This window comes from Triticum dicoccoides, chromosome 1A, assembly GCF_002162155.2.
Source record: "Triticum dicoccoides isolate Atlit2015 ecotype Zavitan chromosome 1A, WEW_v2.0, whole genome shotgun sequence".
In the NCBI taxonomy this organism is placed as follows: domain Eukaryota; kingdom Viridiplantae; phylum Streptophyta; class Magnoliopsida; order Poales; family Poaceae; genus Triticum; species Triticum dicoccoides.
This window is the reverse complement of record NC_041380.1, coordinates 584,689,815-584,705,898: the sequence shown is the minus strand read 5'-3', so window position 1 is coordinate 584,705,898 and position 16,084 is coordinate 584,689,815. Positions and strand designations below refer to the sequence as shown.

General features: G+C 44.0%; 1 protein-coding gene across 1 annotated transcript; it reads right to left on the bottom strand.

Moving 5' to 3' along the window:
* Nucleotides 1–14,721: 14,721 nt before the first annotated feature.
* Nucleotides 14,722–15,661, bottom strand: LOC119343569 (the record flags this gene model as incomplete). The annotated part of the gene is given in 2 exon segments (XM_037614481.1): nucleotides 14,722–15,150; nucleotides 15,152–15,661. Coding segments are annotated over 2 exon segments (939 nt in total), but the record flags the coding sequence as incomplete, so codon positions are not given.
* Between the last annotated feature and the right edge of the window lie 423 nt (nucleotides 15,662–16,084).

Below are 16,084 nucleotides of genomic sequence, written 5' to 3'. Positions count from 1 at the left end.
ACATATCTGGAAGGTTAGGGTTTCCTTGCGTACTAAAATCTTTATGTGCTTTGTTCACAAACAAGTGATTCACACCAAAGATAATTTACTAAAGCGACGGTGGGTAGGCAGTTCACGATGTTTGTTTTGTGATCATGATGAAACAATATAACACCTCTTCATAGATTGCCCTCTCGCGAAATTACTTTGGCAAACGATTCATATAGCCTTTAACATTTTTCTTCCAGTTAGCATTGAATCGTTATTTGGGACGTGGTTAGCCGGAGTAGAACATATTACCGCGTCTTGTATACGGATTGGAATATGAGCGCTTATGTGGGCTATATGGAATTGCAGGAAGGATATGATTTTTAATAGACAACATATTTTAACCTTCTTGCAGGTCATCTTCAGAGCTACGGCCTGGATCCGTACGTAGTCCTTACTCACTCCTACGGACTCCAGGGAGCCGCTCGTTATTGGGTGCAACCAGTGGAAGATGGTAGCACGGGTTATATTCAACCGATTTGGATGGCGGTCACATAACATGATAGGAATCTAGGGATCTTGTGGTATTGAGCTTATTTTGAGTTCTTTGCTCCATTTGCGAGCTGTAATATTTTTTTTAACTTTGTGCTCTTTCGAGACTTTTAATCATATGGTTGCAGAACTTTGCTACAGCTACAGTAAAGATTTTACAGAAAGTTGTTACAGGGATGAGGTGGAGACTTAGCATTCATAATGATTTTGGGCCTGCAGCAAAAACCAGGGGGACAAAATCAACGAGATTAGAACAGCTCATCTCGTAACCTGGGTCCGTAGGCCGAGCCCCGTAAATCTAGCATTTTTGTATGGCTGCATGCATTGTTCAGATGCAGAGGCCGGGGACAAGCCTCCTTTTTAAAAAAAAAAGGATGGGATGGCTGACTGTCGCCGGGCTCCCACTCCAGTCGACTGCAAGTCCAAGATATCTGCAGCTGATGGTGATCTCATCACCGAGAGAAACTCCGATCCATCTTGATATTCGAAAGCAACTCGGACCGTACACCCAGCCCACGCAAAAGATATTATAAAAACCCACGCCACAGAAAACACAAACAGGCAAAAACCCTCGTGTCCGTCCTTCACGTTCACCTGTTATTGGCTAGATCAGACCACGCACACGATCGTGCCGATTTCATCAGCAACCTCCCCGAAGAGGTCCTCGGCACCATCGTGTCCCTCCTCCCAACAAACGAAGCTTGCCGCACGCAGGCGCTCTCCCGCCGGTGGCGCTCCATATCTGGCGCTCCGCGCCACTTAACGTGGACGACGAAATACCCGAAAACACGATCTCCCACATCCTCTCCAGCCACCTCGGCCCAGTCCGCCGCATCTCTATCACCATCGAGCCCCTCTCCTACCGCTACCGCCACGGCGACGCCGGCGACACAAGGATGGACGGCTGGTTCTGCTCCGGTGGCCTCGCCTACCTCCAGGAGCTCCGGCTCGTCTACAATAGTAACAGCAAGGGCAGCGATGTGCTTCCGCCGTCCGTGTTCCGCCGCGCGCCCGCGCTTCGTGTGGCCGGGTTCAGCCGCTGCCGTCTCCCGCCCAACCTAGCGGTGGACTTCCCGCTCCTCCAGCAGCTCACCATGTACACGGTCATCCTGACGGAGGAGACTCTCGGCACCGTGCTCGCCGGCTGCCATGCGTTGGAGAGCCTTCTGCTGTGGGAGACCGTGGGCTCTCCCCGCCTTCGCATCAGTTCCCCTACTCTCCGGAGCATCGGCTTCTATGCCCTTACAAATAGACGACTGGATGCATATTCTCGCTTTGTCAAAGTCCAAGAGCTCATAATTGATGACGCCCCCTGCGTGGAGAGATTGCTTCCACTCAACTATGGCCCAGGAACCATCCGGGTAATTCGGGCTCCTAAACTGGAGGTACTTGGTCCATTGAGCAAAGCAATATCAGAACTCCACCTTGGAACAACAGTATTTCAGGTATGTGTAGCTAGCTTGAAATTTTCGAGCCACGCACACACATATATTACTAACATCACATAAAGGCTGATATATGTTCTTTTTTTGGGTAGAAAATGATCGCCATTAGCTTAAGAACCACAATTCACACGGTGAAAGTTTTGGCTCTCGATCATGTCGGCTCTGATTTGGATGTTGTTCTTGGCTTCCTCAAGTGCTTCCCCTATTTGGAGAGGCTATATCTCGCCGTGAGTGCTCATATTTGCTAGCTTGATTAAAGTGTCAATATATATTGTTGTCAAGCTATTAGTAATTGTTTTCTATTGTTTTTATTCCTATAACCAGCTGGACCCACTGGAGAAAATAAAAACTGGGAGCATCTATGCTTCACTGGCAGATCCAGTTGAGTGTCTTGAGCACCATCTAAAAAAAGCCGCATTGAAGTTCTACCAGGGCAATCCTCTACAGGCTGATTTTGCTAGGTTCATTATTATGAATGCCAAAGTGCTGGAGATAATGGAATTCGGACTCGTTGAGGAGTCATTCAATGGTTGCGACAAGGACAAGTGGAGGGTGAGTCAAATCGAGCTGCTACAATTCGAAGACAGAGCTTCTCATGATGCTCGATTTGTATTCAAGAAGTTTGCGAGTACTACTTGGATAGATAACAATGATCTCCATGATCTGTCATTGGTTAACCTGTTCGACGCCTCCTTCTTGGATGGATATGATACCTTTTGATAACGTATCCTTGTGCCATGTTCAGAGACCTCTACGAGGTGATCTACTTCATGAAGATATAGAATGAAAAATGTGTGTCCCAAAGGTCGTGTCTGAGCTCCAGCTTCGAATATGTACACCATATTACCATTCTGAAATGAAACCACATCCGAGGTATACATGCTACTATTAACATTCAACCACTTCTGTTAGAAATAATTAATTGGATCAATGATGAACTAGTTGTCTTTTAGCCATATATTCTTTCGATTTCATTCTCTCATCCTGACAGGCCTGACCCACTCCTTAAAACCGAGACAAAACCAAAGAAATAATAAGCTGCACAGGTAAATAAACCGGAAAGAGAACCAGCGCCAAATAAAAAACTGTCTACGTGGCATGCCAAGTCAACACAAAATCGAGTAAAAATTCGCTCAGGGTTAAAAATGTGGCACACAGCAATTAATTGCGGTATAATTGAGGAAGTAACTCCTTTTTAGTGGAACAAGTGGTGCTACTCTTTCCTAAATAAAAATGCAAACTCTTTTTTGTTAAGAGAAAAAAAAACTAAACTCTTGTTTCTAGAGATGCACGTGAATAATTCTGCTTGCTTTTTCTTAGCAAATGATAATTCTACTTCCTTTGGAAGTCTTATTCAACATGAATATGTGAACAATGAACGTGCCCGAACTATCTCGCGGTTCGAAAGCAAGATAAGAACCCAGGCTAAAGCCCTCGACCGTGACGCTCACCTGTTGCGGGTGATAGTTTCTCAAAAACAAAAAACAAAAAACAAAAAACCTGTTACGGGCGATCACACCACACACATGGCGACGGCCCACACAGATTTCATTAGCAGCCTCCCGTGACGAGGTGCTGGGGCGAAAAGTAAAATTACGCGGTTCCGCTAGGTACCGGCAAGGTCATCTCCAATAGGAAGCTGCCATCTAACACTATGTGACCCAAGTATCTTTGTATTGCATTTTCCTTTTGCATTTCCCATCTTCGTATTTCCACCTTTTCTTCAGCAGCAAGCCCCCACCAGTATACTTTACATGCGTGCATGACAATGTGATAGAGTCATTCTCTCTCTTATCCCACTCAATAAATCCAACCATTTCTTTCTTCTTGGGTAATTTGAGACATCCATATGTTTTAAAGCATATATTCATTTTTGAAACTTTTTTTATATTTGAACTCCATGCGACAAAACCTTTAAAATGAGATTAATTATGAATATCTTTTTACTACGTTTAAATTCGAACGCATATTTCACATATCAAAATAATCAGTTTCATAGCCTTGTTTCACAAAAACAACATCTATTTCATTAGAAAAATTTTCGGATAACATATTTCATATTTTGAAATAATCTGTCTCACGATGATACATAACAAATTCACCTTATGTGGTTACTAGCTATTTCACAATTCAGACTCTACATTTCACTTTTCACTAGCCTGTTTCACAAAAATAACATATATTCTAATAGTATATTTTTTAAATAACTGATTTCACTCTTTTGAAATAAATTGTTATACATTTCCAAAAAATCAGTTTCACAATCATACATTACGATTTCACTTTCTGTATTTATTATTTCACAATTCATAACGTACATTTCACCTTCCACTAGCTTGTTTCATAAACATCACATTTATTTCAATTGCACATTTTTTAAAATAACATATTTCACTCTTTTCAAATAACTGTTACACATTTCCAAAAACTTAGTTTCACAATGATACATTACAATTTCACTTTCTGTATTTGCTATTTCACAATTTAGAACCTACATTTCACTTTCCACTACTTGTTTCACAAAAATAACATATTTCATTCTTTGACATATACTGTTGCACAATTTCAAATGACCTGTTTCAAAAGTTGACATTTCAGTTTCATATTTGGGTGAAAAGGGTTTATGTGAAATAGATTGGTTTCGCATATTTCCATTAAAAATTACATTTTTTTAGTGAAATGGGTTTGTTTCACATATGAAATGTGAAACATTAAATTTAAACATGTTTGAAATGTATCCAAGCTTGGTCTAGTTATAAAGGTCTTGACGCCATGACTTCAAATATATGAATTATTTCAAAAACGAACTTATAGTTTAAATGATATGGACGATTTAATTTAGCTAAGGTGAAGTAAAAGGATGTAAGAAGGAGAGAGTGGTCTCTCACATGCTGCTATGCCTGTCATATCAGGGACAAAGGTGGGGGCTACTAGCTGTATTTGATGGAGTATATCCCAGTATAGTAGAAAAATGATAATAGAATATTCACAGTGGCACGAATCTTAATGCATGCATGGACGATGGATTGGTTGCCGGCACATGCCGAAACTGCTCAAAATGACTCTGCGGGTGCTGGGGACCATTGTCTCCCACGTGCACACCATGGACGGTTGCCGCACGCAGGCAATCTCGTGCCGATAGTGGCATAGCGCCCCATTTGGCGCTCGGCGCTGCTCAACCTCGACAGCCATGGCCGCGACTTGTCGGAGTCCGACATCATCTCCAACCACCTCGGCCCCCTACACCGCATCTGCATCTTTGGGATCAAACCCCTCATGTACCACTACGACCGCTGCACGGGGCACCGGATCGATGTCGATGATGGCGGGGTCGACTGTTGGCTCATCTCCCGGGACCTCGCACACCCTTGCGGAGCTCTGGCTTGCCTACAAACACAACTATGACAGAGATAACAATACCCTGCCACCGTCTGTGTTCCGCCTCTCGCCACGCTCCACGTGGCCTCTTGGCAGTGGACTTCCCGCGTCTCCAACAGCTCACCTTGTGGATGATCACCTTAAGGGAGGAGGGGCTCTGAGCGTCGTGCTCGCCGGCTGCCCTGCATTATAGAGATGCTGTACTGCGCGAGATTAAGGACGTGTTCTGCGTCCGCATGAGGTCCCCGACTCTTAGGAACATGTGGTTCTGGCACTCTCGCGATGTTGGTCCCAAGAGCTGGTTATCGAGGACGCCCCTCACCTTGATAGCTTGCTACCATATTGCACATATATTTGTCCAGTGACCATCCGGGTAATCCATGCCCCTAAATTGGAGATGTAAAAAAATTTGGAGATGTTTTATCAGGTAGTTGCAACCTTAATTTCTTAAATTCCACATGCATTACTATAGGTAGATTATTAACCCTTAAATATGTTTGGTTTATATTCCGCCTTTTTAAATAATGGATACAGTTAGCTTGGCAACCACAATGCGTATGGTGAAGGTTTTGGAACTTGAAGGTGCCACTCATGATTTGGATGCACTTCTTGACTTCCTCAAATCCTTCCCCTGCCTGGAGAGGCTTTATATCGATGTGAGCTTTCACACTACTATTTGCTATCTTGCTTAAAATATTAAGATATCAGGTTGCCAAATTATTAGCAACTATATCTTATATAATGTATTTTATTTCTTACTCCAATTAGACTCAGAGAGGTTTATTAGCAACTATATCTTATATAATGTATTTTATTTCTTACTCCAATTAGACCCAGAGAGGTTCTCTCGTCCATTATCTGAAAGTGGGTTGGAATAAATCTAATAGTATAGAAAATATGAGGAAGTATGTCTCATCATATGAACCTATTAAATGTCTTGAGCACCATAAAAAACGCATTGAAGATCTATTATGGCAAAGTTCTAGAAGTTGACTTTGCGAGGTTCTTTTTGTTTTGAATGCCGAAGTGCTAGAGACAATTGAAATTCGACTTAATGGTTACCAGGATGAGCAAAGACACACAGACGCAGAGAAACGAAAACTAGATTCAAGTTGATCCACCAAAGAAAACATGGACCGAATCCCACGAGATCGGCCGGAGACGCACCTCCATATGTCTTCTGATGAGCCTAGATGCACCCTTGGCAACGTAGGAAGACATGACAAAAAGGGAAAAGGAAAATAACTAAATGCGGAAAAGGCCCTCATCCATCATGTTCACATACTTCCAACAGTGACTCACAGATGATGGTGACCGTGTGTGAAGGACAATCCTTGCTAGGGATCCACGACCACCGAATGCGATGCTCGGTACCATCTTCTTCCTCCAGCCCAGCAAGGACAACACCCGCATGCATGTGATGTGAGTTTTCATATTTACTATTTTGCTCGAGTTAAGATATCACATTAATTGCCAAATTGGTAGCAAGTGTCTTATAGTGGCAAACTGTTAGCAGCTGTCTCATATTGTTTATTGTTCAGATTTTTTTCTATTTTTTCTAAGGGGTGTGCATACACCACCCGGGAGTAAAAAAGCATTTAAAAAAAGTCCGATCCAACCTTTATATATCAAGAAAAAAAAAGTCTAATTGAACGTGCTTGGGTCGAAACCAGAGGCGGAGGACGAAAAAAAATAAGGTGTGGCGAACTGTCAACTAAAAAAATTTGATGCACAAACATAATAGTCAATTCACACTGCACTGAAGCTTTCAATGGCATCTAGAAGATGCATGCAATGGCAGTGCCATATCCTCCTTCTCAAGGTCTTAATTATAGCAATATATCAACTTTTGAATATCATTTTTTCAATGTAATACACCATCAAATTATTTAGCTGTCCGGCACACCTCATACTCATCCCATATATTAAACTGAACACCGGGTCATGTTGTGTTGGTAGCGAAGTCCGTGACGCGTTGGCATGGGTAGTCAGTCTTTTCTTTTTTTGGTGAAAGGGCACCGCTAGTCAGTCATGTACTCTTATATATACTCTCTCCGTCCGAAAAAGCTTGTCCCACAAATAGATATGTCTAGCACCAAGTTAGTGTTAGATACATCCATTTAAGGGACAAACTTTTTTGAACGGAGGGAGTACATATCAAGGAAAAGAATAACCCAAAAAATGCAAATTACACGCACCAGCAAAATTTTCTCCATTCTGTTTTTTTATCGCCAAGTTATGAGAGATCCATCAAGAGTGAGACGCCGAGAGAATCGATCCAGTTCGAGCACGTCTACGTGTGCATGTGCTAGGCAGCACATCAATCAAGCTGTCTGCTTGTGTGCTTCCGATCTAGCTTGTGTGCTTCCATCTAGGTTTGCTTGGGCGAATCGATCTACTGTGGTCTAAAACCAACAAGCAGTACTATATGCTTAAGTATTACCGCCAAGAAAATGTGCATGCTTATATGTATAAAAAATTTTGGTGCTGAATGAAGGTGTGGCGGCCGCCACACCTTGCCCACTAGGCTCCTCCGCCAGTGGTCGGAACCATCTCATGGTTCGAAAGAAACTCGGACGTTTCCCAAGACAGCCCAGCCCACGGCGCTCCCCTAGCAAGATATAAATAACTACTACCTACGGCATCAGAGGGAAAGCCCACGGTGCAGGTGTTCTATTATATATTTTTGCACGTCCGTCGCGTTCACCTCTTCCCGGCGTCGGCGATAACACCGCACACATGGCGACGGATTGCCCCGATCTCATCAGCAAGCTCCCTGACGCGTGGCTCAGCGCCGTCATGTCCCTCCTCCCAGCCAAGGACGGCTGCCGCACCCAGGCGCTATCCCGCCGGTGGCGCCACATCTGCCGCTCCGCGCCGCTCAACCTCGACGACGGCATACCCGAGAAGACCGTCTCCGGCGTCCTCTCTGGCCACCTTGGCCCCGTCCGCCGCGTCTGTTTTACCAGCATCGCACACCGCCAATACCGCTACCACCACCGCACGGGGCACCAGATCATCGACAAAAACGGCGACCCAAGACTTGACGGCTGGTTCCACTCCAGGGGCATCGCCTACATCGAGGAGCTCCAGCTCGTCTATAGCTACCGCAGCTACGGCAGCGACGTGCTGCCAATCTCAGTATTCTGCCGCGCGCCCGCGCTCCGCGTGGCCACATTCGGCTGCTGCCGTCTGCCGCCCAATCTCGCCGTCGATTTCCCGCTCCTCCAGCAGCTCACCCTTTGCAATGTCACCCTAACGGAGGAGGCTCTGAGCGGGGTGCTCGCCGGCTGCCCTGCGTTGAAGAGCCTTCTGCTGGCCAATACTGTGGGCTCTACCAGCCTCCGCATCAGCTCTCCTGCTCTCAGGAGCATCGGCTTCTGTGCTTGTCAGGACACGGAAGATCACCCTTACTCTCGCATTGTCAAAGTCCAGGAGCTGGTCATCGAGGACGCACCTTGCCTCGAGAGGTTGCTGCCACTCAATCCAGACTATGGTCCGACGACCATCCGGGTAATTAGGGCCCCTAAACTGGAGATTTTGGGTCCTGTGAGCAAAGCCACACGACAGCTCCACCTCGGGACAACAACTTTTCAGGTAGTTGCAACCTTGCTCTTAGAATGAATTAGAACCTGCACACTGTATATATTGTTGTTGATAAGAGTTTGCTTTGTTCTTTTTTTATAGGAAATGATTGCTGTTAGCTTGACAACCACAATGCACACGGTGAAGGTTTTGGCTCTTCATCATGTCGGCCCCGATTTATATGCAGTTCTTGACTTACTCAAGTGCTTCCCCTGCTTGCAGAGTCTTTATATCGTGGTGAGTGCTTCTCCAGATTGCTTCAAATGTCAAAATATCATGTTTTTCCATAACTGTTAGCAATTGTTTTAATTATATCATTTTATTTTTGTCTCCAGTTGGATAATTCATGGCGGCTCCCCCATGGGTTACATAAAAACGAGTTTTACCCAGCAGAGAACGTAAAAATTGTGAGGAAGTATGCCTCATTATTGGACGGCCCAATTGAATGCCTTGATCACCACCTGAAGAAAATGGCGATGAAGGTCTACTATGGCAAAGGTCCAGAAATCGACTTTGCAAGGTTCTTTGTTTTGAATGCCAAAGTGCTAGATAGAATGGAATTTAGACTCATTGAGGAATCAATTTCTGGCGGCAACAAAGAAGAATGGATTGCCAACCAAAACAAGAAACTACAAGTTGAACACAGAGCTTCTCATGATGCTCGATTTACATTCAAAAAGTTTTCTTGGAATACCTGGAACTATAACAAGCGTATCCATGATCTGTCGATGGCTGATCCATTCGATGCCTCCTTCGTGGATGGATATATTACCCTTTGAGAATGTGTTATTGTCTCATGTTCAGAGCCTAAAGGGATATTTTATTTTTGGCTTAAACTCTAAAGTTACCACATTGTTTTTATCGCTCTGCCTCCATGATATGATCTACTTCATGCAGCCATACAATGGAAGCTCACTCAGTAGCATATGCGTGTCCATGCTCAGAATTTATATTATGAGAATTTGCCCAGTGTACTGTGTACATGATATGGTGCTTTGCAGTAGATGTACAAGGAGTTTCTCCAAAAATTCATTGTACTGTTTTGTTGCACTTAAATCCAATATTCTAGGCGTAGTAGGTTTCCATATTTTAATTGGTCTTGGTAGTTTTTCTGCTCATTGGCATTGTCAACTGCTGATAACTACTTATCACAACACTTGCCCCAATGAATAGTATAACCTCCGTTCCGAAATGTAAGTGTTTTTAGATATTTTAATACAGATTATATATGGATGTATATAAAGACATATTTTAATGTGTATATTCACTCATTTTGATCCGCATGCAGTCCATATTGGAATCTCTTAAAAGACTTATATTTTGAAACGGAGGGAGTAGCATGAATAACAACAGTTACCTAATTGTCAACTCTGTGGATTTTTTATAAAATCCTACAAACGTACTGCAATATTGTACTGAAAGTGTGAAACTTCAGCAAGTGATGTTTATGATGTTTCTTGCGCAATGACTAAAGTTTTTGATATAGGATTTAGATTTGAGAAAAAATAATGCAATTCTAAAAAATGTGCTAGTCGCTAGAAAAATTAGGGCCAACCATTTTCTCGGGTTGTTGGCGGTTTGAAGATTGCCTTCGGCACCAAAAGACTAGCTCTAACTGTAAACCTGTAAGTAGTCACACATGGACCGCACTTGCAGCTGCCAATGCAAAAAGTTGGTGAGCGCTCCCACACATGTTGGCGGTGCCCATCAAAGCATGCGAGGAAACTATTCACCATCCTCCTGGTACACCTTCCCCCCCCCCACCCCCTAGTAGAAAAAGGGCCTTTAGTCCCGGTTCATAAGGGGCCTTTAGTCCCGGTTCTGGAACCGGGACTAAAGGGTCGGTACTAAAGCCTCCCCCTTTAGTCCCGGTTCTAACTGGAACCGAGACTAAAGGCCCTCCACGTGGCCGCTGCCTGGAGGTCCACCTTTAGTCCCGGTTGATAACACCAACCGGTACTAAAGAAAATTTTATGATTTTTTTTGAATTTTAAATTTCTGAATTATTTTAACCTCTAATCTCTAATCATCCCTCATCACTGCTCAATTTAACCATTAATCTCTAATCACCCCTCATCATTCCAAATCATCTAACTTCCGGAACGGTCACCCATCCCCTCACTACTCCAGCCCGAGCACGCTTAACTTCCGGGTTCTATTCTCCCTCGTTTCCAAGTCTGCACTTGTTGTTTTCCTGACAATAGTACGATGTCAATCCTATTAACCCTCAGGAATTTAGCTTGAGCATGAAGTCACACATTTCACTGTTTGAGGTTGAAACTATTGTTCCAAAAATCAATAATTATTTAGTAACACTAATATTTCTTCAATAAGTAGTTTGACCACAGTTTGACCATAGTTGACCAAAATTCAAAAAAATTGAAATAATTATTTAGTAACACTAATATTCTTGAATAATTATTTAGTAACAGTAATACTTCTTGAATAAGTAGTTCGACCATAGTTTGACCAGATTTAACAAAAATTCAAAAAAAACTGAAATTTGAGCATAATTTTTTTTCCTTTTAGAATTTGAGGATTCTAAAAATTTGCAAACAGGCCATAGGCGGTCTCCATCGGATGCGGATTTTCGTTCCGAACATTTTGATATATTATACATTTTTTTCCGACATCGTATGCAAAAGTTATAGCCGTTTTACATTTTCCCTACATTTTTTGCAAAACATGTCCAAATTTAAGTTTTTAAATTTTCCTAACTAGTAGATGTAGTAATATAACTACCTCTCGAAGAATTTTATTTTTTGAAGTTTTATCATTTTCTTTTGATTTTTTCAAAACAAAAAAGGCGATCCACCGAGGGGGGTGGGGGGTAGAGTTTGAAAATGGGACCTTTAGTCCCGGTTTGAGACACAAACCGGGACTAGAGGGCATCACACCCTTTAGTCCCGGTTCATGTCTCAAACCGGCAGTAAAGGTCTAATCTTTACTCCCGGTTTGAGACACAAACCGGGACTAAAGGGCATCGCATCCTTTAGTCTCGGTTCGTATCTCAAACCGGGACTAAAGGGCTCAGGTGAACCGGGACTAAAGCCTTAGCCGCACGAACCGGGACCAATGCTCACATTAGTTCCGGTTCATGACTGAACCGAGACTAATGTGAATATTGCCCCGTGACCAAAGCCCTGTTTTCTACTAGTGCCCCCCCCCCCCCACACACACACACCCAGTCCTGCACACACCAGAGCGCATGTGCGTGCGTCGCTCACCTACATGTGGCGTGTTGTATGTGTCTCGGTTATAAAATGGACAAACTATATTCCTTCTTAATGAATGGACGAGGCAAGTATCTTTTGTGTCTATTTCAAAAAAAGGTTATTTCTATCTATATTTTCTATCCATGTATGTAGGTGTGATGTTTCATATAGCTAGGTTGCATTCTACTAGGAGGTGTGGCCCCGCGCGCATGCGTGTTTTATGTGTGCGTGTGCGCGTCCGCGAGAGGAGTACAAGCTGATGTAGTTTCAGCCGGAAGCATGTCCATTGGGACGCAAAAACTAGATCAAGTAAGAGCACCGGATAGCAAGTTGAGGGAACCTGAAAGTAGCTAGTGTATGTTCTCTTATGAGAGAAGGAATGTGGATTTAATGCCCAATTGCTGGAATATACATTCTGCTGAAATATTAAGAGTAAAGCTTCTTTACCAATGAATAAATGATGCATCAATCGAAATTGATGTATATGGTCCCTCCGTTTTTATATACAAGGCCACAAACGAGAATTACAGGTACCAAAGCAAAATTTAATATATGTTTTGTAAGCCAACTTTTCTTTTTAGTTCCGGGGGTCATTAATATATCACATGCACGCAAGAGGCGCGTAAGGGGATTAAATGCTGGAAGGATTGGTCTGGAAGAGGATCCATCTTGGAGGAGAGAGAATTTAATTAAATCAAATTGGAAATTCTTTCCCTGCCACACCTACAATTGATACACATGGGTCAATTGGTGGATTTTTGACTGATTGTGATAGAATGCTTTCTGCACATCTAGTTTTTTAACACAGTACAATTGTAGTCGCTCACATACATGAGCATACACTAACTCTGAATAACGTACACCGGACATCATACCCCTATGACCAACTCGAGACTAAGCCAACATAACGTCTTTTGATTGACAAGGTCACCATATATAGGTGCCTCGTAGCCGACGGGAACGAACATCGCTGGAAAGCCTAAAATAAATCCAAGAAAATGCAAGCACAAATGTCAAGTCTACGAAAAAAGTCTATGACTTGGACACTGGTGGGCAAGGGATATCATTGTCCTCCTAACTATCCAACCACAGGTAGGATCGCTTCTGCACATCTAGTTTATACATAGACTCCAGCCTTTAAACATGGCAATAGAGAGTATAAGCCTCACAATAGCTGCTTTAACAACATGGCCAAATGTATCTTCTTAGGCTATAAATATCTCTACTACTTTGCTTTTCTTTTGATTTTATAAACCCATTTGCACTCGATGGTGTTTTTATTTCATGCTGGGGGAGCTAAGTGCCAAGTTTTATTTCTCATAAGAGCACCATATTTTCATTCGTAGCTAATTCCCAGTTTTTATCCCGTATTACCTACTCAAGATCATTCGGCTCACTAGTCGTAGCTAGACTTCCATAACGAACTTTACCTTTTATCATACCTGGCCGTGTCATAGGTGCAAACTTTTTGTCTCACAGTCCCATGTTCGGATCTGGTTCTTTGCGTTGGCACAAGAATACTACTCCCTCTGTTTCATATTAGAGTGCGCATGGATGCTAGCTCCAATACAGGGGCCAATCTACTGGGGGGGGCTTTAACAGGCTCGAGCCCCCCCTCCAGAGAAGCAATTTATTTTTTTCTACTAGTATTTGGCCCAGCCCAGGCAATCAGCGGCAGCCCATTAAACCCACACAATCAAAATCCTGTCTATACTCGTCTAGAATCGTTCCTTCGTCTAGTTTGAGCCCGCCCTCCGTTTTTTCTCAAGATTCGTCACTGCTCCAATACCAATGCATGAGCTGGAGTTGTGAATTTTACTAGATTAACCTTGCATGCATGGTCTGCCACACACCCATGTGCTTGTTCTGCTGTGTGTGTCCCTTGATTACAACCAAGGGTAAATAGTCCAGACCAGGTTTGTGCTGCATGCACGCACTACATTTCAAAATTTTAGACAAAAATCTATGCGCACTACAAAAGGAAATGGAGGGAGTATGAGGAGGCTCGGACACAAAAGATCTAGCACCTGATAGTGCAGACACATGGTATCCACTATCCAGTGCACGACGCTAAGGCCAACTCCACCGCGCGACCCCAAACGGACGTCCGTTTTGTCCTGTTTTTGTCCTTTTGGGTAGGGATTTGGGGTCGTGTCCGGGCCTGTCCTGGGATGCGGTGGCCGTGCGCCCAGTGCGCGGCCGCATCCTTTTGCCCCATCCTGTCTGTCGGGGCCAAGAAATGCCCAAATTTGCATTAAAACTAATTTTGAACCCAAATAGTTGTCTGAAAATTAAAATAGTTTTACAACCCAATTGAATTTGTCTTTAATAAAATAGTTTTACAACCAAATCGAAATTGTCTTGACTGAACATAAAATGGGGAAATACATCTATTGGTTGCCAATGTGATCCCACACGTGCTCAACCAAGTCATTTTGAAGATTCACATGAGTGTGCCAATCATGCATCTCACGGTGGAATTGGGCAAACTGTTCAAATGTGGCCGGGTCTTGGTGTAGGGGCTCAATATTTTCACCTTGGTAATCAAATCCTTGGTCGAAGATACTCTCATCCCGCTCATCCTCGACGATCATGTTGTGCATGATCAAACAAACAGTCATCACCTCCCAAAGCTTCCCTTCATCCCATGACAGTGCAGGGTTTCGAACGATACCCCACCGGGATTGAAGCACACCAAAAGCACGTTCCACATCCTTTCTAACACTCTCTTGCATTTGGGCAAATCTCTTTCTCTTCTCACCTTGGTGTTTCGAGATTGTCTTCACAAAAGTTGACCACTGAGGATATATACCATCTGCTAGATAGTATCCCTTGTTGTAATGGTGGCCATTGATCTCAAAGTTGACAGGTGGGGAGTGGCCTTCTGCAAGCCTCGTGAAGACTGGAGAACGCTGCAGCACGTTGATATCATTGTGAGAACCTGCCATGCCGAAGAAAGAATGCCATATCCAAAGATATTGTGATGCCACCACTTCTAATATGACAGTGCACCCGTTAATTAACATTCCCCTTGTACTGGCCCTGCCAAGCAAATGGACAGTTCTTCCACTCCCAGTGCATACAATCTATGCTGCCAAGCATACCTGGAAATCCTCTAGCTGCGTTGGTCGCCAACAATCTCTCTGTATCGGCGGCAGTTGGCTGCCTCAAGTACTCTGGCCCAAAGACCTCGATCACAGCCTGGAAAAACTTGTACATTGACATCAGACATGTTGTCTCACTCATACGCACATACTCATCCACCAGATCGCCTGGAATTCCATATGCAAGCATGCGGATGGTCGCGGTGCATTTCTGATAGGAGGAGAATCCAAGCTTTCCAAGGGCATCCGTCTTGCACTCGAAGTATGGGTCATGAGCAACCACTCCCTCTCGGATAGGATTGAACACATGCCTTGCCATACGAAAACGGCGACGAAATTTATCCGGCCTGAAGAGCGGGGTGTTGGCAAAGTAATCTGCATAGAGCAGGGCGTGGCCTATCTCCCTGTTGCGGTTCAGGTTGGGAGCACGGCCAGGGACTGACCCCCTGTACCGAGGAAGCTGCCATTGAATATGGTCGTGAACGACCAGTGCAGCCACCACAAGATTGTCATCATCCGACGATGAATCGTCCGATGAACAAAGGAAGTGATAGAAGAAAAACTCGTCTCCACTGTCCATACCTTTGTTGGCAAAAGGTCGAACACCTTGCGGTTGTGGTGGCGAAGAGGCCGCGATGATCACCTCGACGCAGCAGGGTGGTTGCCGGCCGGCTACAGGTCGCTCTGGAGCTCTCGTCGGAATCTGCCTCGGCCGCCGTGGTATGTCGCCGGCAGTCGTGTCCTACTCTGCCACCGGCAAGGACGGCCACGGCCAAACCTCCTCCGATCGATGACCAAAACTATGGCGGAAGCGCGGGCGTGGTGGCGGCCATGTCGA